Source organism: Phoca vitulina, unplaced genomic scaffold (genome assembly GCF_004348235.1).
Source record: "Phoca vitulina isolate PV1807 unplaced genomic scaffold, GSC_HSeal_1.0 scaffold5, whole genome shotgun sequence".
Taxonomy (NCBI): Eukaryota; Metazoa; Chordata; class Mammalia; order Carnivora; family Phocidae; genus Phoca; species Phoca vitulina.
Window position 1 is genome coordinate 68,047,228 of NW_022589708.1, and position 21,572 is coordinate 68,068,799.

General features: G+C 44.0%; 1 protein-coding gene across 3 annotated transcripts in view; it reads left to right on the top strand.

Annotated features, from left to right (window-relative positions):
- The window catches only part of STARD13 (StAR related lipid transfer domain containing 13), a 226,214-nt gene that overhangs the window by 192,008 nt on the left and 12,634 nt on the right, over positions 1–21,572 (top strand). For all 3 annotated transcript variants that reach the window (XM_032403211.1, XM_032403210.1, XM_032403212.1), the window contains exons 5-8: positions 7,759–9,152; positions 10,283–10,453; positions 11,681–11,840; positions 19,520–19,718. In XM_032403211.1, coding sequence (XP_032259102.1) covers positions 7,759–9,152; positions 10,283–10,453; positions 11,681–11,840; positions 19,520–19,718 — 1,924 coding nt within the window. The remainder of the gene's footprint in view (positions 1–7,758; positions 9,153–10,282; positions 10,454–11,680; positions 11,841–19,519; positions 19,719–21,572) is intronic.

Below are 21,572 nucleotides of genomic sequence, written 5' to 3' on the forward strand. Positions count from 1 at the left end.
TTCCGAAATTTGTTTGTTTGGAAGAAAAAAAAAGATCAGCAGCATTTCCTCTAGGTACGTCCCCATTTTAGGCAATCCCAGAAATAAAAATATAATCCTCATCTCTCATCTGCAGAGGCCCAGACATGCGTAATTCTGCAGAAGGTCATCCCCACATTGCCTAACTGTCCAGAGCCACAATCCTTCTTTCACCCTTTGGGGCCTCTGCAGGGGCTGCGTGTGCTGGCTTCACTGTGGGGGGGGGGGGGGGGCGGGGGGGGGGGCAACAAACACTCACACGGAGCATGTCAGACCCTGTTCCTCATCACGGACTCCATGTCACGGACGCAGAGGTAGTAACTTGCTCAAAGTCACGCAGAAATAGGCAGGGTTTGACCTCAGATGTTCGGGCACCAGACTGCCCCTCTTTGCCTTTCAAAGAATTCAGAAACGTACTGGAGTCTGAGTGAGCTCCTGGTGCTTGGCCTGAGACAGTTTCCCCAGCACTATATACAGTTATATGTTTTTATTGTTGTTTTTAGAAGAGGGGTATTTCTTGCCATCTGTACAGAAGGCCACAGTTTATTTAATGTCTTCGTGGAAATGTATCTCTGGATCTCTCTCAGTGAATCTCATTGCTCTGCTTGGCATTTCCTTCTCGTTTGATTTTTTTTTTTTTATAATTCTGAAGAGTTTGGTGGGTTCACCCAAGAGAGAAAAACAAGCCCACAAATAGATGAGGATAGTGAAGGCTCCTTCATACTTAGTTAGGCATGCACTTTTCTTGTGCATCAAATGCTACTTGTAAAGCCCCAAGAAAAATGAAATCACACCTGCCTTCCCCCATCAAGATAGTACCACAAGATTGTCTCTTTGCAGAAGAGAAACGCTGTTCTTCAGAGATTCAAGGTAACCTTCCCTGTCTCTGGGAGAGTCAGGTAGAGAAGAGCATTCTCAATCTTGGCCACACACCTCACCAAAAGACTTACTAAAACCCAGCCAAGAGGCATTCCAGCAGCGCCCCCCCCCCCCCCCCCGCCCCGTGCAGCACTGCAAGTGGTACATTCCAGCTTCTGAACAGGTGCACTTAGCCACTCAGCTCCAGTTAACTCTAATGGAAGATATACTTCTAAATTTCTATGTAACTATGGATTAGCTGCCTCTTGCAGCTGTGGACTTGTGTGGGCTCCTGTTTCCAGTGTAAAGATATGGCCAAATTCCATCAGGAAAAAAAAAAATTTCTTTTGCAGTGTCTGGTTGGCATTTGTCTCTGAGGAATATATAATTTCAACTAAGAATGTTCTCATTTTTTAGAAGAAGCCAAATATCAGCACTCCATCTAAAATTAAAAACTCCAAAGTACAGGCAGACCTACTTATTCTCTGAAAAGTGTTTCCTCTGCATTATTAACTACACAGTTCACCCTTGCTTCATGATGACTTTAAAATCCCCCAATTATGGTGAGTGTTTATGTGGTATGACTTCTATTCAAAGTTAAAGTCAGAGGCCGAAGACTCCAGTAAGGCTATCTGTTAAATAAGGAAAGAGAAGGACACGTAGGCACGCAAGACTCTTCCCTAAGATTTCCCAAGAGAGAGAGTGGTTTCAAAAGGTTCTGGTTAAAGTTACAGTTTTGTTTTTTTTTTAAAGATTTTATTTATTTATTTGAGAGAGAGAGACTGAGAGAGAGAGCACATGAGAGGGGGGAGGGTTGGGAGGGTCAGAGGGAGAAGCAGACTCCCCGCCGAGCAGGGAGCCCGATGCAGGACTCGATCCAGGGACTCCAGGATCACGACCTGAGCCGAAGGCAGTCGCCTAACCAACTGAGCCACCCAGGCGCCCCTAAAGTTATAGTTTTAATAAAGCTCTTTGAAATCACAACCAAAGGTGGAAAGCAACCCAGAAACCATGACTAATAGCCACCTTGCAGGCAGCCTCTCCTGGCCTGGACGCCCGTCAGCATTTCAGGGGAGCTGCAGGGCTGCCCAGGGGCCTGCTCTCTGTTCCACTCCACCCACTGAACCTTTCACACAAGCCCCCATCACTCCCACCAAATTAGACACCTCTCTGCAGCTCCAAACAGCAGGGTCAAATGAGAGAAAAATTACATCTTATTCCAGCATTCACTTAGCTGGAGAGTATTACAGTCTTGAATTGAAGATAATTGCATGGGAATATCCTAGAACCGTAGGATCTTTGAGTTGGAAGGGATGTTCTGTCATCTCCTCCAGCCTCTTGTCCGCCACAGGATTTACTTCCGAGAGCATCGCTCATAGGTCGCTCAGCCTCAGTTTGTAAGCATCCAGACATGATGAGTTCACTGCATTGCAAGGCAATTTATTTTATTTCTAGGGGCGCCTGGGTGGCTCAGTCGTTAAGCGTCTGCCTTCGGCTCAGTTCATGATCTCAGGGTCCTGGGATCGAGCCCCACATCGGGCTCCCTGCACAGCGGGAAGCCTGCTTCTCCCTCTCCCACTCTCCCTGCTTGTGTTCCCTCTCTCGCTGTCTCTCTCTCTGTCAAATAAATAAATAAAATCTTTAAAAAAAAAAAAAAAAGAATCATGATTATACCCATAGCCTTTTTGTTGTTCGGCTGTCATAACCAAACAAAAAGTTTACTTTGACATAGCAGTTTCCCATATTAAATGCCTATTCACACACTTTGTTCAAATGCTAGGACTATGAGTATTCATGACAGCGAGTTTCCTGTTTGTTACCTAATTTAGGCTGGATTGCCAATAACACTATACTCACGGGGAAGAATGTATATCTAGAATGTTCCTTTGTTTTAATACTAGTCATCATAAAGAAACCAGTCTCACAGAGTATATTGACTACAATTAAAGAAGAGGTTTTAAAGTAATTTTTAAAAGCTTAAGATATTCCTTTTTACCTTCTATTCAAAATGAAGTAAGTGAAGCTGTATTTTCAAAACTCATCTTCAGTCCTTCATCACAAGCCAATTCCTATGATTATCTTTCTGTGAAACATTAGATCTTGTACATGATATACTTGGTGTTATGATAGATGAACTAATCTTGAAATATGACATGTTGCAATATTTGTGTGACACCCAAACTTGTCTCTACCCTGTTCAGTAAGACCGAGCCCCTGCTCATTAATTTGGAGAACACAGCCTTGCTAAATGGTGACAAACTATTTTAATGCTTACTCCTAAGGTCTGTACCTATCTCACTGAAGATTGCTAAGTCTGGGGACTGGCAGCCCCTTGACCACACTTTGAATAGCACTGCTCTAGAATTTCTCATTTCTAAACCAAGCTCTTAGTTCTTTCAATCATCGTGCACAGGAAGTTGTGGTTCCTAGATCCTTGGCCATCCTGATTACTGTTCTCTAGAAATACAGGAAAATCCTTTCCATGTGCCTCTTAAAATGTGTTTCTGATGTATGTGACCAGTGCACAACACAGTGGGGCTGCAACCTTCAGAGTCTTGAGATCCATGCTTCTGGTCAGGCATCCTAAAGTTGGTGTCTCAGTCTGGTAACCACATTACATGGTTAACTCACATTAAGCTGAAATCTACTACAACTCTCAAAGCTATGAATAGGAACTGCTATTAAACTAAATCTATTCCATCCTGCACACTCTATAGTTGATTTTTGAAGTTAGGGTCCTTATATTTCACTTTACAAAAATTTCATCTTATTAACAGGCCATCCTTCAATTCTGTTAAGATCGTTATACATCTCAATATCACCAGTCTCTAACAGCAATAATTAGCTTTATCTTGCCCTTTAAGGCTTATGTGGCATTTTCACATTTAATCTCTTTTGGTTGTGTGGACAAATAATGCTAGATGTGAATTATTATCATTCCCATTTACAGCTGAGAAAATTGACTCTCAAAAAGGGTGCCTTGTTCAAGATCACTTGGTGAATTACCTTGTGCCATATTCATACTTTGAAAACATGAGTTCTCCTGGCTTATTCAAGTTATTCTTAAAATGGACATAACTTTGAAGCATCCTTCAGACATCTCTCCTTTAGTTGCATTCAGCTTTTTGATCACACTCTTTGGTGCGAGCTACTCAACCAGTTACCAACAAAACTCTCTGTAGCATCAAACACAATTAGCCATCTTGGCCACAACAATATCATGAGAACCTCTTGTCAGTTCTTTTGATAGAATCCAGACACAGATTTCCATGGTCTACTAAACCGTTGAGATGGGAGATTAAAGTTTGTTTGGTGTGTCCTTTTCTCATAAATACATCTGACTCCTAGAGATTTCCATTTTGCATTTCTAAATAATCAAACTATTTGTTTTTAGCCTCAAAAAATTTATCAAATGGGGCACCTGGGTGGCTCAGTCGTTGAGCGTCTGCCTTCGGCTCAGGTCATGATCCCAGGGTCCTGGGATGGAGCCCCACATCAGGCTCCCTGCTCCACGGGAAGCCTGCTTCTCCTTCCCCCACTCCCCCTGCTTGTGTTCCGTCTCTTGCTGTGTCTCTCTCTGTTAAATAAATAAAATCTTTAAAAAAAAAACTATCAAACAGATGAAATCTCAATATCTCTTAATCAGTACACTCCCACAATTATTACTGGAGAGTCTGCTTTATGTATGATAGTCTGCTGGGCCCTGATGTATTAAAAAAAAAAAAAAACTTCAGTGCAGTGTGATTTTCATATGGTGGATCATGACCCATTGGTGGGTTGTGAAATCAGTTGGGTGGGTAAGAAACAATATTTTTTAAAAATGAAACAGACTAAACTAGATTATAAAATATCAGAGTACAAACAAGGATAATTATTATAACATTAGCTTGTTTGTTTTTTTATTGTAATATATATGTGCCTTAAGCTGTGATGGAAAATTTTTTATTGTATGTCACTATCAATAGCTTGAAAGATCCTGCACTGGCAAAAAAAAAAAAAAAAAAAAAAACCAGAATCATGTCACAGCCCTTGGGACATACTATGATAATTATATGCACAAGGTGCAAAAGGAGAATGGGTGTTTTTTTCTTTTTTCTTTGTTTTGTTTGGGTTTTTTTTTTATTGCTTTGGTTTTAATTTGTTTGTTTTGGTTCAAAAGACCTAAATACTGCAAAATTTCCCTGAACTGTTGGCCTTTTTTTCCAGGAGTTTGCCACTGTTTCACATGACTTGGTTGGGTTGTAAATACCTTCCTGTTGCTCAAAGCTAGTATAATAAGCTCTTAGAGTCTAGCAGATAGGGACAGACTTTCCAGTCCCAGTCCACAGTGCCCAGCTTGGCATCTTTTCTTGACCAAAATAAAGGAATCCGTATCCAACTAGTATGTGGTTTGCTAGCATCAGTAACCGAGTTTGGTCTAGCTTGAGAGAGAATTCTTTGGAGCCCACACTTAACATCGTAGTTTCAATTTAAAATATCTACATTTTCTTTAAAAGTATATCATTTTCTGGCCTTCTCAAAACGTATTTGCTGAAAGGGGTCTTTCAGAATGATAATATAATATCAACTCCTTTTCATTACCTTCCTGAAATGTGATATGAAAATCCGTGAGCTCAAGCTTCAACCTTTCATGGTGCCTGATACATAAATAGCCCTCAAATGTCATGTCTTGTTGTATCAATCACAGGGAAAGAGAAACTGAAAATGCTACAGAGAAAGTATAACTTTGATTCATCATCCTAGAATCTTTCCTTTTTTCCATTTGTACCAAGCGCATCTTTTTAAACTCTTTTGCCAAAGCTTTATATAACTTTTTTTTTAACTCAAAGCTAATTTCCCAGTGTGATCCCAAAGCTGTGTAATTCTCCATTAGTACCTTAGTTTATTTTTACTTTCTTCCACCTTCTACCGTACATGAATGTTTGAATTTGTCACTTAGTCCCACCCGTATGAATCTAGATTTTCAAGAAATAAGCGAGAATGGGGAGATGGCAATATTTATTGACTGAACATCTGTTTACTTTTCTTTGAGACCAGAATATATTAAAAATTAAGGGGAGTTAAAGTGGGCATTAGATATGTAAAAAGATAGGTAAGCAATCTTCTTAGATAGGCAACAAATAGATAAGCATTTGAGTCAACACTGGAAAGTAACAGTGAGGGCCTACTAAACGCATTATTTCATTTAACTCCCGCAGCAAACCTATGAGGCAGGGCCTGTTTGTAGTCCCATTTCATGAGTAATAGAAACCTACTTTGGAGAGAGTAAGCAATTTGCAAACAACCATCAAAGCTCTTAACTGGAGCTACCAGAATTTGGAACCAGGTCTTAGAACCAGATGCCAAAGTAAAATAAAATAAACTTGATTCAAATAACAAACAAACAAACAAAAATATGGAGCAGTTACTATGTGCTTGGCGTTGGGGAGGATATAAATACGAATAAGACCCCGAAATACAAGCCCTTCTCTTGATGAGCTTACCTCTAAGGATTGACAGTGGATGCGAGTGGCGTGAGCTTAAGTTATCATTAGAATAAATGCTACAACAAAGATCTAATCCAAATGGTACAGAGTTCGGAGGAGAAAGTGGTCATTGCCTTGGAGCCAGAGAGCAGAGTGCAATGAACTTGAGAGACACAACTGAAATGAGGCAAGAATAGTACATGGCAGGCAGGTTGAAAGGGCTTTGAATGCCATGCTGAAGACTTCTAGGAAGGCCAAGGGGAGCTGAAGGCTTTGAAGCTGGAAAATGACATGATCGTATTTGGATTACACTGTGGAAAGCTGTTTAGATGCGGAAGACACTGCTGACAAGGATCCTAGCCAGGCTTTTACTGTAGTAGACCCAGACAGAGGTGCCAAGCACCTACACAAAGGGTGGGGAATGAAGATATGAATGAGGGAACAGATCTGGAAGTCATTTCGGGATTGGGTCTGGGTAATATGCATGGCGAGGAGGGGGAAGAAGACGATGAATCCATTCACCTTGGAAGGAGATTATTTTTTGCCCTAGGCCAAGGTCTGTCCTGGGCCATAAGGATTTGCAAAGATCAATGAGGCCGTCTCTGGCCACAGGGAGCCCAGACTGGCATCTCTCAGGGGATCATACTCAGGCAGCACCCAGATAGGTCAGAGAAATGTGTGAGGTACAGAGTGGGAGACAGGGCAGAGCAGTGGGGGCTGCAGCAGCCCAGAGATGCATGTCCTGCCAAAAGGCATTTCGATGCAGAGTTGATTAAAAACAAGAAGGCTGGCCAAGCAGAGCAGGCTGGATTGGACTCTCCTCAACTAGTGATGTCTAGAATGGCTCCCAAGTTTCTACTTAGAGGAATTCAGTGGGTAATTTTGCCATTAATTTGTACAGGGGAATACACAGTAAGAATCAGGTTTGGGAGACTAAAGTAAGGAGTGTTAGCTTTGAGACAGATTGATGCTCAGGTTCAGAAGAGGGAAGCTGGAAATAGGGTCCTGGGAAGCTCAGTGAAGAGGTTTCAGGAAAGAAGTGCCTTTTATGGCAGGATTAAGTTTCTGAACAAGGGAGCTGCAGGTGTTTTATATTTAGATGTCTAGTCAGATGGTAATTACACCTCTTTGTAATCAGTCAAGGAAAACTTAGAGAGGAAGGAAGGATTCAGAAACTATGAAAACTGAAAGGAAGAAAGCTTGGCAGGTTGAGAAGAGATCCTCTAGCCATGAGGGAGGAGAGGGAGGAGGGCATACGGGACAAGGAAAGATGGCGGAAGGACAGAGGGCCGGCCAGAGGGAATGCGTGGAAGGGAGGAAGGAAGGGAAGGGGGGGGGGGTACCTCGCCTCGCGTTCACCCGGTTTCCCACTGCATCCAAGCTGCCTGGAAATGAGCATTATCTTTAATTTTTTCAGGGTGACGACTCAGATGAGGAAGATCTCTGCATCAGCAACAAATGGACTTTCCAAAGAACCAGCCGCCGGTGGTCTCGCGTGGACGACCTGCACACACTGTTCCCCGGAGGAGACAGACATGGGTCATCGGGAGACATTAGGATGAGAAACACCACGAGCAGTGAAAGCGTCCTCACCGACCTGAGCGAGCCCGAGGTCTGCTCCATTCACAGTGAAAGCAGCGGAGGGAGTGACGGCCGCAGCCGGCCAGACAGCGGCCACAGCGCCGGCCGGGCGCCCTTCGACTGCCCCGGCCAGCCCTGCCCCGACAGCCCGGTCATGCTGGACGCCACATTCGTCAGCGGCAGCCTCCCGCAGTCCCCTAGAGACGCTCTCAGCTACCCAAAGAATGAGAAACCCACCAGGGCCAGAGCCAAGTCATTTTTGAAGCGCATGGAGACTCTCAGAGGGAAGGGGGCACACGGAAGGCCCAAGGGGCCGGGGCGGACCGGGGGCTTGGTGATCAGCGGGCCCGTGCTGCAGCAGGAGCCGGAGGCCTTCAAGGCCATGCAGTGCGTCCCCATACCGAACGGAGATCTCCGGAGCTCGCCCCCCACTGCCTGCCCCAAAGGGCTCCTGAGCGCCAGCAAATGGAGCGGGGTGAGCAGCCAGTCGGAAAAGAGCAGCAGTGGCGTGAGCACGCCCGGCCTGAAGGAACGAAAATGCCAGGAGGCCAACAAGCGCGGGGGCATGTACTTGGAGGACCTGGACGTGCTGGCCGGGACAGCACTGCGGGATGCCGGCGACCAAAACCACACACACGAGTTCCATTCCCAGGAGAACTTGGTGGTGCACATCCCCAAGGATCACAAACCGGGAACGTTCCCCAAGGCGCTCTCTATCGAAAGCCTCTCGCCAACAGACAGTAGCAATGGGGTTAACTGGAGGACCGGCAGCATCTCCCTGGGCAGACAGCAGGGCCCCGGGGCCAGGGAGCCCAGGCTCATGGCGTCCTGCCACAGGGCAAGCAGAGTCAGTATCTACGACAACGTCCCGGGCTCCCATTTGTACGCCAGCACAGGAGACCTTTTGGACTTGGAGAAAGATGACCTCTTCCCCCATTTAGATGACATTCTGCACCATGTCAATGGGCTCCAAGAGGTAGTGGATGACTGGTCAAAAAATGTCCTGCCTGAACTGCAAACACATGATGCCTTGGTTGGAGAACCCGGCTTATGCCCCTTCCCATCTCCTAATCAGATCACCTTAGACTTCGAAGGCAACTCTGTCTCGGAAGGTCGGACAACACCCAGTGACGTGGAAAGAGATGGAACATCTCTTAATGAGTCGGAGGCCACTGGGGTCCGAGAGAGGAGGGACTCTGGTGTAGGGGCCTCTCTGACCAGGCCAAACAGGTTGGTGCCATGATTTTCTGAAATGATTTTTAATCCATTTCCATAATAATTATGGTCTATTTATCTAACGAACATTTATAGTGCACTTCCTAAGTGCCTGACACTGTCTGAAGTGATACATGTGGTTAGGAATTATTTGAACGGAAGTGTATCTTTTCTACAGATGTTATGGTGATTGAATCCATGTTAACTCACATTCATTTCTCTGAGTCTTTGTCCTTTAATTCAATCTTATGTTCACTCACAAAACTGTTGTGAGTGTATGTGCAAAGCACAGTGCTAGGCCCTGTCAGGGATCCCTGGAAATGGACGCTCCGCGCCTGTTCACAGGTGCTTCCCGTGACCTTGTTGCCATATCAATTAAAACGTCCCTATCTCAATTTTTTTAACTTTTTTTTTTTAATCCTATGAGAAATTTCTGAGACCCAAGGTGTGTACCTCACAAGTTTATTTTGGCTTTAAACTGCCAATTACAAAGTACATAAAGCCATTCTACAAAGACCACTTCAGAAGCAGCCGTGAAAAATGGCCCCGAAAGAGCTGAACTAGTGGAAACAGTAGTACTGTACACGCTGCTGTGCTCTTGTTGAGGCAGAGAGGTCCCTTGGGGTTCGCTGCCATGTCACCTCTTCAGGAGCTCTCCTTCCTCTGTGCCTGCCACCTTCAGATTCCATGTCAACAGAAGGAGAATGTGAATGCAGACGGGATGGCAGTGCAGAAATGGTCTCCGGGTCCAGAACATTCCAGATCTCACTCTCCATCTCGAGCTGTCTCTCTCTGTCTCTCTCTCTGTCTGTCTGTCTTTCTCTCTCTCTCTCTCTCTCTCTCTCTCGACACACACTCACACATACACTGTCTCCGCTGCTTTCAACACTTTGGGAACAAACTTAGGAATAAACAAATAAAATGTATTAGGTCCCTTATTAAAACCTTCCCCGGATGTATCAGACCTGAAAACAACAGTTTCGTAGGTTTACTGTCTGCAGTGGTGTCTTCTGGGGCACTTGCCTTGTGATTTCTCTTGGCTCAGAAGCTCTGTTGATTAGCTCCTTAGAAATCAGTGACGTCGTGTGTTTTCCAATAACACGGCCACGTTGTGACTGGCTTCTCTGACGGTCTTTCTGGTAAAGGCGACTCCGATGGAACAGTTTCCAGCTCTCGCACCAGCCTCAGGCGTCCACCGCGCCGCACATCAGCAACCAGACGGCCGGCCAGCTGAACCTGCTCCAGCGCTTCTCACTGCTTCGCCTCACGGCCATCATGGAGAAGTACTCCATGTCCAATAAACACGGCTGGACGTGGTGCGTAGCATGTCCGCTTAGGAGGGGATCGTTTGTTCTAGAGCTAAGTATGTGGTTGCAAAAGCCTCGGTAGTGAGGTTCTGACTTCTGAAGAAGCCACTCGTGGCCTTCGCTGCCGATGTCCTGAAAATCAGGCGGCAGCCCCTGCCGCCCCCTGCCCCACTGATTGCCTTCTGTGCTGCCGCCCCTGCAAGCGGATGCAGCCCGCTGAGTTTTATCTGCAGCTCTCGGCTGGTTTCCAGGGAAAGCAGTCAGGTTCCAAGAAGGAAAAAAAAGACAAGGAAAGGGTGATGAATGGTGAACAGAGGCATTAAAAATAAACTGGCCAGAAAATAAATCTGGCAGTTTGCCGAGAAATAGCTGTCGCTTGTGCCTTCTGGCTCAATGCAGGGCTCACCACTTAGAGCACTGATTCATTCCAAGAGCATTTAATTCTCCAGGTGCGTTCCGGCTTTGGCTTCAGTGGCAAATAAAAACAGGAATATGCAGTAAACCTTTGTCATAAGGAATTGCCAAAAGCATGTGTTGGAACCTAAATATGGAGCTGTTTTAGACAAGCTGGTAGATTTGAAAAAATATAAAATGGGTCATTAATTGTCCTATGTTATAAATTATGTATAGAGAAAAATCTCCCCCAACCCCAACTAAATTTCTTCTTCTTATCGTTTTTAAATTTGTTTTGTTTCATCTCATTGGGGACAAGTGTTTATCCCTTGAGAGATGTGGCCGTCACGATTAAATTGCAAAGTTGTCCCCTTGACTTGAAAACAGAGCCATAAATCCGTTCCACTAACGTAAATCGTGCTGTTTCTTTTTTTTTTTTTTTAAGATTTTATTTATTCATTTGAGACAGAGAGATACGGAGAGAGAGAGAGCATGAGCAGGGGGGAGACAGAGGGAGAGGGAGAAGCAGGCTCCCTGCTGAGCAGAAAGCCCGATGCGGGGCTCGATCCCAGGACCCTGGAATCATGACCTGAGCTGAAGGCAGACGCCTAACCATCTGAGCCACCCAGGTGCCCCAAATCGTGCTGTTTCATAGTCAGAGATCGAACATAGGCAAGGGGCACACAAAGTACTTCCTGTCATGTGATTAAGAGAGATGTTGAATTTGCCCTGCGCCTGTTGGTTGTTCCAACAAAAGCTTGGCTTCCCTCTTGCTTGCTTTCATAGCCTCTCCCCACAGGCTGCCCCAGGAGGTTTGCATGACCTGGTTTCTGTGAATTCTAGGTCAGTTCCAAAGTTCATGAAGAGGATGAAAGTTCCTGATTACAAAGACAAGACTGTCTTTGGTGTTCCTCTCATAGTTCACGTCCAGAGAACGGGACAGCCCCTGCCTCAGAGTATTCAGCAAGCACTCAGATACCTGCGTAGCAACTGCCTCGATCAGGTACGGTTGTAAATCCCAAACACGGGCCTGCATTTATGGGCAACGCCAGACAAAGTCACATCTCCTCAGTGTTGCCTAAGACGTGCCTCACTAAAAATAAAAGGCATTGTGATCTTTACATGTCAGTGTTTAATTTGCCCAGGCTACATCTCGGTCAAGCTGCTTGAGGGTGTTCCCTCACTGGCAACTTGAATGACGTTCTGAGTGAAAATTCATGTTAATAGTTTGTGTGTTAATAGTCTGTACTGTGCTGTCAGATTTGCACTCCCTAGAAACTGGGAGTTATGCTTTACACTGCATTTCCTTTTTAAATGTTGCCCCACTGCCATCATTGATTTCATAGCATTCTTTCATCCCTGTTTTATTATTTTTTGAGAAAAGAATTAGGTTTTTATATCTCTCTTTTTTTAAAAAGATTTTATTTATTTATTTGAGAGAGAGAGAGAGAGCACAAGCGGGAGGGGCAGAGGCCCGAGAGAGAATTTCATGCAGACTCTGCGTTGAGCGGGGAGCCCAATGTGGGGCTCGATCTCATGACCCTGAGGTCATGATCTGAGCCAAAACCCAGAATCCGACGCTTAACTGACTGTGCCACCCAGGAGCCTATTAATTCTTTTCTTTCTTTTTTTTTTGAAGCAGCACCATGACCAGGAAAACTTAAACCAAAGATAAATTTATTTACGTCTTTTTAAAATGTGCAAGTAAACTCTGCAAACAATATCCGCTAAATCAACTCTCCCTTCATCTTGTACATTAAAATCTCAAGCCAAACAAAATAGTCAGAGATCATTTTCTGTCTCCATGACTGTTTGGGGACCACCGTCATGGTGGCCTGTGACCGGACCCAGAGTGCCACCCATTCTGTAATTTACTAGGCCCAGCCTTCACTCCTCCAAATTAACACCCATTCATTTCTTAGACATTCTGCCCCCCAAAAAGCCATATTCCCACTTGATAATTGCAACCTTGAGTAGTGGGGGTATTTTTAGGCAAATATTCTACAATGGCTTTTGTGCATCATATTCTCTAATGCCACGTGAGTAATCCATGCCCACCTAAAATTACTTGCACTTTTTATTGATTCACCCTTGGCCTTGGGCTCAGTGAACAGGAATGAGCTGAGCTACATGAACTCACAGACCCTGGCTACTGATGCTTGTATCTACCCCAATACTGAGATCGCATTTAGAATCAGGATGGTCTCTTGACGAATCAGACACCACTTTTCAATGGAGAATAGGAGTAACTTCATTTGATGCCATCTTTGATTGAACTGAATGTGTGATCCCTTTTTGCCTTCCCACTCCTAATCTAGAGAATATACAGGGATACATTTTTCCCATTTCTTCAGATGCCATAGTGGAGGGCAGGAGTGGTTGCTATTACTGTTGTGGTGGTGGGGACTATTTCGTTTTGAGAAATGGCCTTAGTAGCTTGCCTGTTATTTCTCAGAAAGAAGGTCAACAGACCACTTTCCTAAAACTATAGTCTTTAGCAGATGCCCCAACATTAACCTGTGAATAACATCCACATAGAGCAAACCAATGAATCCAGTTACTTAAGCATTATTTTTTGTTGTTGTTTTAGAGCTTTTACCAAAATTGCACATTAATCAAAGGTAGATGATCTATGGATATCTTACTGAGAAAACTTGTTGGAGAGGTGAACTTAGGTGAATATATGGAAATGCCCACTCTGATCTCTTTTACAACCCTAAAAGCATTGCAGTCATGCCCTTATGCATAGGACTTTGTGGCCTCAGTTGTACTTTTGTTGTTTTGTTAACACAGACCCAAGAATGTGTTTTGTGGAGGGTAACCTTTTATTCAGACACGTGTTTTTCCAAGCTTCTCGATTTTCCTAAGGGTATATAAGACTCATCCCTCCTCTTGGCTAACTCTCTTAGAGTCTTTGGCTCTGCCTTTTACCAAGAACAAAAAATATTTTGTTCTAAACATTATAATGTGTGGCCAGGGAATGCTTATCAACAAAAGCTCTATTAAGAGAAAACAGTGTTTGTTCAGAAATACCTAAAGGAAATGCAGTCCGTCTGTGCCATTAGCTCAGTAGTGATAATGTTTCTCAAGGGCCCAGCATGTTTTAGGCATTGTCCTGACTGTTTTACATTCACTGTCTCATTTAAGACCATACCCACCTTGGGTGGTGGTTTTCCCCCAGGTTGCAATGGTACAGCCAACCCTTGCTTGAAAAGCTAACTCCAGAGTCCAGGTTTTTAAAAACTACACTCTACTGCCACCTGTTAGAATTGCTTGTCCCAGTGGACTTGGGGTGATACCATCTCTAGCATTGAGGGACACGTGGAGAAATGGTCCTAAAAACTCACTGATGAACCTACTATCAGGATTTTGTCGATAATGTTGACTCTTACGTGAGGTGGTTGTCCTTGCTGTGATCATGGAAGAGTTTTTCTCTAGCCCCAACAGCTGAAAGCATGGTGTATCTTTTAGACAACTAGTCTGTTTCTTATATTAAGAACAACTGGATATGTTTTCCTCTCTATATTAGCTGCTTAGAAAGACTAGAGCCAAATATGTGTTCTTCCTGTGGTAAATATATGTAAATTTTTGGTATGAATTTTGTACATCATTCCTAGTTTCAGCTACTCTTTTTATCTTGATTTTCCTTTTGCTCAAATGTTCTTATGTATGATCTTTAATTGTATCTTATACATTTTATAGATCATTGAATTCTTTCTTGAACACAGTTGGGTGGAAATAAATGAATTGGAATATCGCTATTCTACTCACCACATAGTGTTTAGTGTAGACTGGAAACCACTCAGGACCCCTGCAGATTCCGAATAATGGGTAGCGCCAGTAACACCACTGTTACTAGGTCCAGTCTCCTGTCCGAAGCAAAAGTCCTACAAATCGAGAGAAGGACAGTGGGCACCAAAATCTCCCCAGTCCTGGCTCGCTGGCTTATTCTCAGTCTCCACATCAAGCCTCTCACAGGTTTTTTCAATCTGGAAGAATGCCTTACTGAAAAAACATGTGCTGGCAAAGCTTTGTAGGCAAAAGACTTATTTTCAAGGACATAAATATGGATTATAAATGTAACCAAAACGAATAAGGCAACCCTCTCTTTTATCGGTCAAAAGTAAGAATCTGTAAGATGTCCAGGGGACTTTCACCAGAGCCCATTACTCCCTTATGAAGCACTCCACATCTGTGGGGCTTCCCACCTGGGAAGTCACAGAGTGTGGGAAGCACACAGAGAACCCCCTCTGGTCCCTGTGAAAAGGAAGGTGGTAATAAGAAGAGAGCAAGGGAAAACGGGACAAACACAAGGAAGAATTAAAACCAGGCTTGAAAGGAAGACTGTTGTAGAGCTTTAAGAGTGAACAAGAGCAAATAAAAGTGAATGAATCAGTAAAGAAGGAGGGGACAAGAGCAAGAGGGAAGGAACATACATCACATTAGACTGTTCTTTCTTTGCCAGTAGCACCTCCTTGGAACTAAAAAGTTTCGGGTCTGCACAGGATCTTGAGATCTCATGCCCTGGGTCGTAGAAGACCAGAACATCCCAGAACACCTTTCCTCCAAACCACGCTGACTGGCCTCTGTGTTGCCTCCCTTTACACTGTGTCCTTGACCCACCATCCCAGACTCTCCCGTGGCGCTTTGCCCTGATCTCAGGGGAGGAGGCTTCCTGCAATGAGCTGGCCCCCTTTTCCTCCTGCTAAGCGTTCACCTCCAACATAAGCATTCATTACTGACAGTTGAATGCAGCCCCACAGGGCCCTGAAACATGGCCAACGTTTGGCCTCCTACACTCCCCAAGTGCAGAACAGTTTATATATGATGAAACACAGTGTAGCTATTCTCCCCCTCGCAGCTGGCCCTAGCTGAAATAAGGAAGTTTAGCCCTCAATTATGAACCATTTGTATTCAGACATAGCCGTGTGTGAGAGGAGCCTTGCTCTGTTGGCTGAGCTTTTATTTCTGCCCTAAATCAGCAGCGTACAGAGGCGCAGGTGATGCTTGTCCTGACGAATATGGAGTCACGCAGGGAAAGGCCAAGCCTGCGGGGCTCAGAATCAGAACCCGCCACACGCGGTACTTCGGACCCTTTCTTTTTCTGAATAAAACCAACCTTTCTTCATTAGCCGAGCCCATTTCTGAAGAAGAGCAAAGGGAAGTCCCGATAAACATCGTCAAGGACTGAAAGGATTAGCATAAAAGGGATGCCAAGTAGGAGGTTTAATATTATTTAGATGAAATTTGAATTCTAATGCAGCACTCGTGTGCCCGACCTCTCCTTCTAATAGAACAGTAAGTTTTAGAAGGCTGATTATGCTGGGAAGACACTTCCTACTCAGTACAAGTGTCCCCTACCCGCTGGCTGTTCGTCACAGTCCTCTTGCCTCCCTCAGATGAGATAAGTGATGCTCTGGGACCTTTTCAGATTATACTCCGAGTCCTTGCTTTTTCAGAGCTGGGTTTTGGGGTAGAAGACAACAGAGAGGAAAGGAAAAACAAGACCAAGGGAACACTCACCACTCACCCTTTTACCTGTAAAATGAGTGATCACGTGCAAGATGCTTCTAAAATGAACGCTGGGTTGCTGCCACCAAGCTCCCCCTTTCAGAGAGGGTGTCTGAGCCGTGCTTGAGAGGTACATGAGCGCAGGACCTGCTAGGGAGTTTGCAGTTTGCAAGGCCTCGTGCAAAATGAAAATGTGAGATGCTTTGTTCATACATTATTAAGAATTTCAAAACGGTGACAGCAGAGAATTAAACCAAGCGTGGAGCCCTGTGTGACTACCAGTGGTGACAGACACAGAGGCATAGGAAAGACATGTCACACCACTTGGGGCTTCCTCATAATGAAGCTGAGGGATCTGGGGCAGCCTCCCACCCATGGTGATGAAAAGGCTGCCCTCAGAAGCAACAGTGCCAATTTCATCACCACTTTGAAAACTCTTCTAAAGAAGCAATGATTATTGGCAATCACTCAGGCCACCACCCATGGTTGTTCGGTGAAGGTAGATCGACTTCTCCCTGTTCTTGGGATCTCTGCACCATTGGAAGAATCTTCTGCTTACTGTGTCTGGGGAGTTTTCCACTGCAAGGAACAGAAAGCTGTCCCAAGATGGCTTCAACAAGAGGAAATTAATGAGCTCACGTGACAAGAAGTCAGGAAGTAGGGTGGTTCTGGCGTGCTTTTTTTCATCAGCTCAAGGCGAGTTTTGAAGACTGGGGTTTCTTTCCTTCTTTCCCTTCTGCCTTCCTTAGCTACTATATCTGGAATCTGGTCTGAGTTCAGACCACCTTTTCTTTATTAGGTTCAGGAAAGAAATTTCCTTCTGTGCTTCCAACAAAAATCCACAGATCCCACAGATATTTCCCACGTCCCTGGGAGATAAGGGTGGGACGGGAAGGTTACTGTCAGAATCTGAGGCAGAACAAATAAATACCTGACAGCCCTCTGGACATCCTGTGAGATCTAAGTCAGAACAAGCAGCTCAGAGCCCGCAGCTGGAGAGCTCCTGACATGTCAAAAATAATTAAAATAACAATATTTGCTGAAATTAGAAAGAAACTTGGAAACAGACAAGACAAAGAAAACACTGCTGGGATGTGTTTGTGCACGCACACCAGTGTGCACCCAAAATGAAGCCAGCAAGACACAGTGGATGCTCTGCAGTTTACACACAAACACTTGTCTGCTTTATTCTCTTGACAGATTCCAATCAATATTTCTCTGCTGCTGAGAAAATAACAGGAATTCTCAAAGGGAATAACACCGATTCACAGGAGGATAAATGTCTGTGAGTCACACTTAGGAATTCACCTTCCGGGCCCTGGGATTCTGAACACTCCCGTGTAGCACAGCCCTGTGGCACTGTCCTGGGCCTCCTTCCAGAACTAGAGGAGTCGAGAATGTAAACACATTGAGGATGGATCTCACTTTAGTAATCATTCATTTGACGACTTGAATTTTTCCTTTGACAGTACATGCTTTCTTCTCGTGCACTTTGGTGACATTTGGAGTAGTTGCCAGAGGATGACACGTGTTCCTTAGACTCTTGAAGAGACATCTAAGTACGGCAAAGTTATACATTTTCTAGATATTCCAAACTTTCAGGATAAAAAAGAGAGCAATTAACGTTTTAAGTGACAATATGCCTGAATATCCCAATCTGTGGAATTAGAGTGATAAGCCTTGGAATGCAAAAAAAGTATTACCAAGAATTCTGGTTTTTATTGCCACAAAGAGTAGCAGTGGATCATTTCCCCTGCGATCTATTCAGCTGACATATACAAATCCCTGAGTATTCTCTAATTGCTTGGAGTTCTTCCCTTGCTGTCACTGTACTTAAAAGGAATTAGAACTGCTCTCCATTTATAGCAATAACCAAGAGAGCTCTCCTCAGACACCTGAACTTGGGTCAAGGCTGACCTGGCACGCAGAGCCGCCTCGGACACGGCCGTCACCTTTCCCCAGGCATAGGGAGGAGGCGGAGTGGCTCCCTGGTGTGCCGCCGCTTACCTGGCTGGCCACTTGGAATGTTCCTACCTTGCTTTTTGGAAACGGGCCAACCTGTGAGCCCTTGAGGAATGAGAAAAGGAGAGATTGAGGTTGGTTGAATGAAGGACCAAGGTGGAGCAACTCGATGCCCTACAGGCATTTAAGAATAGCAGATACGCAAATTCACTGTAAGCCCGTGGGGGTGGGGGCAGGTGTCAGAGACACTCAGCCCTTTCTTGGGTAGCGGCAAGTCCGGAGTGCAGAGCCTCTAGAGGGGCCTGGAGTGTAAGCTGCCGACCGACCCTTGCAGGAATCTCTGTTCTCCTAGGGCTCCTCTCCACCTCACTCATTCCTACTAGGAGCATTATCTCCTGGGTGCCTTATTGCTCCATTTATTTGTCAAGCAGAAGAGGAGTCTAAGCCCTAGGGATGAAAAAGGCCTAAGACAATGTCTTGAAGTCTGAAAAAATGCCACCCAGGAATCCTCACTAGAGCCACGGCTTATGCACATAGTAACTAATCAGGCAGAGTAATAAGTGCCAAGCATCATATGAGAAACACACATAGGGAGTATTATGAGGATTCCAAAGAAGGACAAGAAATAGGACTTTTAAATCAAAATACATGCTTATAGTATTATTATGTTTCAGGAGCATATTCCCTACACCTCTCCCCCAAAGGTGCACTGGATATGGTTGCTTATGTGGGATCCACCAAACCTCCCATTGACCAAACTTTCTCAAAACCCCCACTAGAGTGTAAACACTAGAGGGCAGGGAATTTTGTCTGGTCTGCTCACTAATGATGCCTAGCAAGTGTAAATATGCCTGAGATAGAGTGGTATTGAATCACTGCTTGTTGGATAAATGAATGACATGATAGCATTTAGTCAAGAAGACTGCAGGTTACAAAGTACGGCCATACGTATTTTCTCACTTAGTCTCCACAATAACCCTGTGAGGTGGGCTATTATTCTTATCCTTATTTTATGGGAGAGGGAGTCAGCGTTCAACTACTGCCCGAAGTAACTCACCTACTAATTTACATTTTACTAGTTTGGATGCAGTTGCTGCTCATCCAGCCCTGACTCCATGCCTTCTCATCACTCCCAAAGTGCTTGCCTTAGGAAGAGGATGGCTGGGGGGAAGGTGGCCTCACTAACATTGTCCCTGTGACTTGTTTCAGGTGGGTCTTTTTCGAAAATCAGGCGTGAAATCTCGAATCCATGCGTTACGTCAGATGAACGAGAACTTCCCCGAGAATGTCAGCTACGAGGACCAGTCTGCGTATGACGTGGCAGATATGGTAAAACAGTTCTTCCGGGACCTCCCGGAGCCTCTTTTCACCAACAAGCTCAGCGAGACCTTCCTCCACATCTATCAGTGTAAGTGGAAGGAATGCAGATCAGTGTTCTCATGTGCACCCATCCACTTAAAAAGCATTCTATAGACTGAGGTCTAGTTACACAAGTAGTACATGAATCCCTAAAGAAATGTATAAAAGTTATCATTCTCTGCTTCTTTCCAGAAGTAAACTTTGTTCCCAGTTTGACATGGAAATCTCCAGGCCATTTGTTAAGCATTTGAAAATACCTTTTTGACATCAGTTTTCCTTCTCAGTAGGGTTTTGCGTAAGGTCTAAAACTAACTCTCAGTGTATTTTTAATAACTTTAAAATGAGAAGGGAACACAATAGGATTTATTTTGTATATAAATGTTTTTTAAAACTTAAATTCAAGTTTTTAAAGATTAAGTATTGCCTTGGGATATATGAAATTCAAAGCCAAGTGTGTTAAGATGACCAGAAATAAAAAACAAATGTATTTTAATACAGTGTATTTTAATTGGCAAAAAGTAGGCAAACCAAATCAAGCTTATGTTTAATGCAACGAATTTGTATCTTCACTTGGAATTTTTTAAGTGATGTTAAATTGAAAATTCTCAGCAAGCCCCTATAATTAAAATAATCATTGAATAAAACAATTGCAGATTAAAAAGCGTATCCTTCTAAAGGTAGCTACAAAGGGGGTAGTAGAAATGAACACGTGACTCTTTTCTAGATGCAATAATGTTATGATTATAAATTATTTCAGTGGTCCAAGTCCTGATTCTTTAGAAAAAAAAAATATTTGGCCTGTGGACTTTGAGTTTTCAGGAAAATATGCCTGAAATGGGGATCAACAAATGGAATTGATCCAGTTTGAAGAAGATCCTTGCTATAGAGAATTCTGTGCTGTGTTTAAGGAGCCTACAATATTGCAAATCCAAAAAGGATTATAATAAATAGCACTTGTAAAAACAGGATAAAGTGATGACCCACTAAATAAATATTATTTTGTCAAAGTGAATAGGCTAAGTTAAATTAATGACACATGTCACGTGAGCCCAAACAGAGAGAGTTCAGGACTTTGTTGCCTTAAGAGGTCGAGCTGCATTTTCCAGTTAAGCCTCCTTCATGGTTTGGAACTATCATATATGATTCTTTACATTTAATCAGTTCTCAGGTTAGGGTCGACACTAGTCTAAGGTTAAAGCCAGATTGTTTCTAAGAAATAAATCCCTTTGGCCCTTTCTGAGACTCACCAACAATAAACCAGATCAAAGCAGTGTTTATTTTAGCTGAGCAAACATTTACTGAGTTCCGCTTATGCGCAGGGCAGTGCCGCACGCTGAAGATGATATGGGTGGGTAAGACTTACTCTCCGCTCTCAAGGATCTTACAACTGAGGGAGATGAGACATGTACATATATAACTGCCATACAGCAAGATTGGAGAAATTCCGTAATAAGGTTACAAAGAAAATCCAAGGAGGTTGAGATGAGGACTAGGACTTGGTGGGGAACTGGTAGCTGAAGGTGGAGAAATGGAAGGAACATGTCTTGAATGACTCACATAGCATGAGCATGGTCCAGGAGGTTCCAGGGTATTCTTCTGGCTTGTGTGAATGGTAACTGTATGACACAGTACCAGTGACACTGAAAAATTAGACCAGGGCCATCCCAAGGAAGGCCATTGAATGTCAAGGCAAAGAGTTTATACTTGATTCATTAAGCACTGAGGAACCCTTGGGTGTTGTTGAAGGGGTTACCTGTTACAGTACTCTCAGCTGTAAAGACAGAACCAGAAATCCAACAAATAGTTTAAACAATAAGGAAATTTTATAATCACACATGACAAGAAATCTGGACTTAAGAAATTCCAAAGTCGGTTAATTTCACAGCTCGGTGATGCCAGGGCT